Genomic DNA, 7,255 nt, shown 5'->3' with positions numbered 1-7,255 from the left:
GTGTGTGTGTGTGTGTGTGTGTGTGTGTGTGTGTGTGTGTGTGTGTGGCAAGCAAGATATTTTTTTACACAGAGGCGATTTATGGTATGAGCCTGTTTGAATGCTATCGTGTGTGCCTATACTCAGTTTTCCTGAACACTGTGACAACTCCGGCAAAACACGAACACGTCGAGCGAATGGAAGAGACAAAGATTTACTGTCATGACTGGGGTTTTTTTATGTTTTTAAGTTTTCCATTTTGTGAGTTGGACTGAGATGTGGAGTGGAAAAAGTAAAAAATCAAAAAAAGTTGTTGCTCTTTTCTTGATAACGTGTCTAATATTCGATTTGACTTTTTTGTAATATTTGTATTTACGTACGAGAGATTTGTGAACTTGTGATGGTATGCACGTTTTGGCATATGAGTGTATGCATCTTAACATTTTAAATGCTAGTTTCTTTTTGTTTTGCATGTAGATTGCCCTTTGGTTTCTTTTGTTTAAACGTTTTTTGTTTTTCTGTTTATTTTTGGGACCATGTACAATACTGTATAACGTGGGCAGGATCTTGGACCTCATGCTACATTGATATTATATATGAATATAAAAACATGTTTTCCCTATGGAGAAAGTTTTAAGTTATATATCGCCTGTACACTTTGGGCTGCCTTTTAGATCTAACTGTCCACTGTTTAAGATAACAATGATGATGATGAATAAAACATATTAATGAAGAATTATGCTGATGAAATAATAAAGATTCTTAATAAATCTTATTACATTTACTACACATGTTGCTCATGTATTTATTGGTCTTGTGTGAAAAAAGACAAACTGCAGTTGGAAAGCTTTTTAAAACATTTTTTTACTTGTCTTTACGAAAAGAATGATTAAAAATACAAAAAGATAGAAAATACAAGTAACTCACAGGTAATAAACATGAAAAATGCTGTTTACAAATTCAAAACCCAACTTCAACATGACTACAAAGACCCCTAGATGACTGTGTTACATGCTTATCAAGGTTACTACTCAAGTTGCAGTCCTGGAACACATTAATGGAACAAAGGTAACTATTGTCTCCGGATGAAGACATGATGATTGTCGTTTTAGGATGAAGAATGAAGAATATCACAGAATCGATCCACCTGTGAGCCAGTGTGACCTGCTGAAGTCTGGAACATCTCCTGGCTGCAGGTAAACAAACATGCGCAGGAGTTTGAGAGGCTGCGTCTTTATACTTAGAGTCTAAAGTTCACTTGTTTGTTATTTTTTGGGGGGGACAGACAACCTCAACGTCGCTACTTTGATTTTCATACAAGTTCATCTCTTTTTGCTCATGCATTGTAGACGGGCGCTCCTCCTCCGTCTCCTCTTCAGAAACCACCTCTCTGGCTGTGCTGCATGTGCTCCTGGACCCTCTCCAGCACCTCCTGCATCCTCCTCAGCTACAGAGGGGGATAAATGAGGTGAGTGGTGATAACTTCACTGTGACCGAGTGAATGAACGAGAGAAACGTACCTCTTCGTCTTTCTCAAAGAGGATTCTTTCCGTCTGAGAGTCGGGGGGAGCCAGCGGCAGAGGAAAATCAGCCTCGCTCTGCTCTCCATGCTTCTCACGCAAACTAAGACCCATAGTCACACAAAGAAGAACCTGCGTGAGCACCCGGCTTAATCAGCACAGAAAATATCAGTGTGCGCATGGATTTGTTCTTTTTTTAAGAGCCTATATTGTCTTTAAAACATCCTGTAAAACAAACCCCTCTCCTCCTAGAAGCAACAATGTAAAAGGCAAGTGTGTGAAATAATCATCAAGACTCGTGTTCCTCAACTAATGGTTGTCCACAAATAAGCAACTTCAGAGACAGAGTTTTATTGACTCAAAGAATTTTAATCAACCAATCCACGGTGTCCACGTGCATCCTGACTCCACACACCTGCGCTGCTTCTCCTGCACCACCATGCGCGTCATATTCTGAATGCACTGGGCTCTGTAGTTTTCATAGTGCGTCTCCCCCGTCACATCCTTCAGGTCCTGCATGTGCGTCCTCACCAGCATGTTCCTCAGCAGCAGGAAGTCAGAGTGAGCCGGGTTCTCCACTGACCATGCAACAACAACGTGACACGAGATCAGACCGTTTTTATCTTTGCTATCAAATGGAACAAAAGTCATGTAACAAAAACTGATACAAAATCAAGTAACCACCCAAGTACAAAATGTCTAAAGACACTGTAAAAGCTGACTAAGACAAAAGAGGAGTTTTGTGTGCATTACCTTCTACCACACCCCAGGGATAGACACGACCCCTGAACTTGCGACCCTCACTCTCCGCCTGAACATTACTCCCAATTACTGCAAATGGGATGCTGTCCTGCAGGGAGAATCAAAAACAAGGCGCTGTCAGTCTTACCCTGGATGAGACGGCACGTTTAAACAAAATTAGAGTCAACTGAAGAACCTTGAGTATCTGGTCCTGTCTTTTAAAGTCTTCGTCCTCATCTGAATCACACTCGGGAAACTGGTAGATGTTGATCCCAAACTGCTCGATCTCCTCTCTGATCTAGAGTACGTGAACACATTGAAACAATAACGCTTGAGGAGAAACAGACAAGAAATGAAAAATAAAGCTTCTCCTCAATTACGTGTGTGTTTAATGATTTCACACCTTCAGCTTCTTTCTGTCGACCTCCGCTTGTGTCAGGCTGTCAGCTTTGGCCACAACAGGAACTATGTTAACTTTGTTATGCAAAGCCTTCATGCACGCCACATCCAGAGGCCGAAGACTGATGTTACAAAATAAACAAACACATGTATGTGTATGTTGGTGCACACAAGCAGGAGCATGCCAAAAAGATATTGAACAACTTTTAGGTGAGGCTGTTGCAGTACTGTTTGACTAGTTTAGCCTCGTGGGCAGAATTAAAGACATGTCGCCAGCGTACCCGTGGCCAATTGGAGAGATGAAGTAGAGGCAGCAGTGGACTCTGTTGTCCTGGATGTTCCGTCTGTTCAACCCGCTCTCGTCTCTGAAGTACTGCTCAAACTGCTGGTCGATGTAGTCTTCTATTGGATTCCAGCTGATGCAGACATACAACATCTGTGAGTAAAACAACAACCCTGGCGGATAGCTGACAGTTTAAAATGTAATGCCGTGAGTTGCAGTCTGGTTCATTATCACGGGGCCTGTCTTTAACACCAGAACAAATGTCACATCCGGGTCAAGCTGCTCTGAGTTTGAAGGCGGAGAAACATGCCGCAGGCACACGTTGATGACCCCCACCTTTCTGTGTCGTTGACAGCGTCTCCGAACCCCGGTGTGTCTATGATGGCGAGCCTCACTTTGATTCCTTTCTCCTCAATGCTAATGGTGTGTTTTACGATGTCGACTGTTTGATCGATCCGTTCTGCGGACACATACAAGTGCAAAGTAACTACGCAGGCAACGAGTTAACAGTGAGTGCAAAGCATACACAAGAACACGCGCACGCCTCAGGGCCAGAGAGGAGTAACAGCATCAACATTAGCACAACAGAAATGGCAGCTAACAAAAATAAATAAGAGACCTAATCTCACCTTGTGCATTGGGAACCTTCCTGTCTTGGTAGAGGTCCGTGAGGAACAAACTGTTGATGAGTGTGGATTTACCGAGGCCAGACTCCCCTACAGAGAGAAAGACACAACCCAGAGCTCTTGAAGTAGCACGAGTAACATACCACATCCAAGTGTGCAATGTCTGTATTCCTCTGAAGGATTTACTTCAACAAACAGGAAGTGCTTCTTCACACATAAAACGAGATGACATGTAGAAATCAGAGCAGGTGTGTCTGTAATCTACACCGATGAACGCATTTCTTAGCATTGTATCAGTTCATTTAACATCCAAACTTCTAGATGTTTGTATATGGCGGTGTGATTTGCAGTGTGCAATACAATCCCCGTTATAGGAGAGATGTTACATTCTGTCACGATAGGAGCCCGTTAAAGGTTCCCAGTTAGCAGACATATGGGAGGACTCACCCGCCACCAGAAGCGTAAATGCGAATCCTTTCTTCACCGTCTTTCTATGAACCTGGTTGGGCAACGTGGCGAAACCCACATACTCTTTGTCCCGATCCTGCAGAATGAAAACACAAACGCAATGTGTGCATATTGTTTATAAGTAAGGATTAAGAGAGTGAGTACCAATGCTACTTTATGTTACAGTCATGGTAACAACCATGACTGTAGCGGCCTGACCTGGACAACGTGACCCTCATCATGATCTGCAAAGCATCATGGGGCCAGACCACCTAAGTCTGGTCTAATACCCGTTAACCACGTCGTCATGCAGCACTGATTTTAACATGAAAGTTAATGTCTGACATCCGTAACTAACTTTATATTTCCTTTATGTTGATAGTGCAGCTGCAAAGAGTTTTCTGAACTCCATAGTGAGAGTTCAGAATCGTGTACAAAGTTAGGAAATGTATAAAACTAGGGCTGTCCTTGACAAAACAAATCCTTAGCTTAGTTTACTCACACGATTTTGTCAACTAATCAATTGGCTGATTTATCGACAGATCTGTAAAACTTAAGTTACTCCACAAAGAATCATGCAAAACCACCATAAAAAACGAGTAATCGACTAAAGCAATCTTAGACGACCATGACCAAAACAACCGATTGGTCGACCAAGAGTGGGCCGCCATATTTAAAACAGAAATGATGTAACTTAGGGGCTTCTTCTGACACACAGAAACCCACCTCTGGAGAGTCATAAGGGTCAAAGCGTCCCCAGGGGCTGTGTGGACGAGACGCCGGGCTGAGTGGACAGTCCATAGACACCTGAGAGATGAGCTGCCTCCTCAGCGCCAAGAGCTGAAGATCTGCGTTTGGTCCCACGCGACTTGGTCTATGGGGGACTGTCGGAGAGCCAGCGGGGTTGCAGAAGACGGCACGCGGCAGACGGGGAGTCCCGGGGAGGCTGGTAAGTCCGTTGGTTGCTGTCCCAGTTCCCTCTGCCTCACGGTGGACTGGTGCCTGGTGGTCCGGTGCCTGGTGCTGGTCGCCAGGCTGAGAGATGGGAGGCAGATCCCTCATGGCGAAAGGAAACTGAGTGTCCTCCTGGTCCTCGATGGACAGACTGGACAACTGTGACAGGAGGCACATTATGGATTTTTATGTATGATTGAAAGTCTCAAAAAATATAGTATCGCTTTTAATCAAAACTAAAAGGGGGAGTGATTTATTTTTCCTATTTACTGATCTGCTTGGAAAGATGACGGCACAATAAGAAAGTAGATTACTCTTGAGGCCAAAGTAAAAGACAGACAGAGAGCTAAAAAGAGCACAGAAACCTTAAAATATGTAGTTAATTCAGTAATCACAGAAAGTTACAGTTAAGAGTTGTTAGTCAATGCGGGACACAAAGAAATCCAGCACTGGAAGTCCTTTCCCCCTCAACTGAAATGTAATAATCTTTAATCTATGTATGTATAGCATCATTGGTATCACAAACTGACTAACAGTCACTGTCATGCTCTCTGAATACAGAGCATAATGAGTCTTCTGTGTCTTTTGTTGTGGTGGATATCCTTTCTTCACTGATTAGTCCTGACTTGTGATCCCATTATATCATTACAGAGGCCTTCATCCATCTGTCCAGGCAGGGTGTGTTGACCAACAAAACACCGTCTGGAGTTGGAGGTCTGTAAACACTAGTGTCAAACTGGAGTTACAGTAGAATAAAGTAGTAGTTTTAAAAATCCTACTCGCTGTCATGAGCGGTTAGCACAGCCGAGACTCCACACCTGCTTTACAGGAGATGCACATTTCAGGGCACGCATTGTGCTGTTGAGGCCCAAAGACAGCAGAACAACACGGCTCACAGTGCTGCTGACCTGATCACGGTTCGTCTGCCATCCCTCTACCTGTCAGCTCTCATTACCCACAAAGCTTTGCAGCAGGCTTAACCCAGCTTCTAATGCTGTGACAGGGTGGGGGTTGGAGATTTAACTCTTAAACACACACACAAGCTACAAACACTATCATTAAAGACTATTCTACAATTGTGTCCTACCTCCTTTTCTGAGAAAGTTGCATCTTTTTTTAGCAGAGGATAGAAAATATAAAAGGGAAAACATTTAATGTTTGTAAAAAAAAGACAATACAAATGCATAGACTTGTAGAAGCTGGATAATGAGTAGAAGAGTATGGCTGTTGGTCCAAGTGAAATAAATAAGCTCCTGCTATCAATACTCAAAACTTTAAAACAAAATGCACACTTTAAACTAGTAGAACATAACACTGAGTGGCTTACAACAACATTTTCTCCCATTGTTTATATCACACACAGCATCCTCCTGATGCACTATACTTACTCTTCTTGAATAAAGGGCAAACGAATACAAGTGCCATACAAAATACCTAAAAAACAACAACCTCTGGCTGCTGTTGGATGACTAATTCATATTGCAGAAACTATCGGTTATTGTAAAAAGAAATCAGTAATGCAACCTAGATGTGTTACAGACGAAGTTACCTTTCTTGCTGCTGCTGCGGAACCTGACTGGAGATGACATGTGCTGCATGTTGCTGCCTCAAACTGTCCCCAGATCAGAGGAAGAAAAATTGGAATAAAAAACACGATGTGAGTGATGCCGAAAGACCAAACTACACAAGAACTAATACAGTATGATGAAGCATGTGGTGTGCGTGGGTTCACGCACACACACTGATCTCCGGGTGCAGTCCGCTCTGACGTTAAGTATGAGAGAGAGAGCGAGCGAGGGTGGAGGCTCAGTACTAACAGCTGGTGATTCAGTGCTGGATGCTAACAGCTAGCTACTACTACTACTGACAATAATAATGATAATACAAATACAAATAATAACTGATATTACTGCATTTTTCATGATTCTGGTCAAAAGTATGCTCGCTCTTATAAAAATGTTTAAATGTGTAAAAAATATTTAGTGTGCCTCTGCTATCATGTAGGCTAGCATTAGCTAGCTAGCTAGCCCCGGTTCGGCTCTATAAGATAACTAGAGTAAAGTTAAACCTCACCTCTCCCTGGCTTCCTGAAGTTACGTAGATGTAGACAATCCAACAATTAGTCTCATGGTAATATATATATTTGAAAGAGTCCATGGAAACCTTTAAACTACACTTTTAATCTATATTCGCTAATCAATTTCTCCGCTGTCCGCTTGTATGAGTATTTTTCAGACACATTAGCAACGTTTGTACCGTCGTTTATAGAACGTTATATAAACTATTGAGTGTATACACATATTTTA

General features: G+C 42.5%; 1 protein-coding gene across 1 annotated transcript; it reads right to left on the bottom strand.

The window, feature by feature from the left end:
* Window positions 1–1,354: 1,354 nt before the first annotated feature.
* Window positions 1,355–7,255, bottom strand: LOC116388907 (septin-5-like). Its single transcript, XM_031857230.1, has 13 exons — window positions 7,023–7,255; window positions 6,499–6,561; window positions 4,722–5,108; window positions 3,996–4,092; window positions 3,552–3,638; window positions 3,259–3,382; window positions 2,921–3,055; window positions 2,644–2,761; window positions 2,437–2,538; window positions 2,253–2,349; window positions 1,915–2,077; window positions 1,500–1,602; window positions 1,355–1,426 (listed from the first exon to the last, which is right to left on the bottom strand). Exons 1-13 carry the CDS (start codon window positions 7,104–7,106, stop codon window positions 1,355–1,357), a joined length of 1,632 nt encoding a protein of 543 aa, XP_031713090.1. The 5' UTR covers window positions 7,107–7,255.

Source organism: Anarrhichthys ocellatus, unplaced genomic scaffold, assembly GCF_004355925.1.
Source record: "Anarrhichthys ocellatus isolate YVR2014 unplaced genomic scaffold, GSC_Weel_1.0 scaffold18, whole genome shotgun sequence".
In the NCBI taxonomy this organism is placed as follows: domain Eukaryota; kingdom Metazoa; phylum Chordata; class Actinopteri; order Perciformes; family Anarhichadidae; genus Anarrhichthys; species Anarrhichthys ocellatus.
Note: the sequence above shows the minus strand (reverse complement) of the source record. Positions and strands in the feature narration are given on the sequence as shown.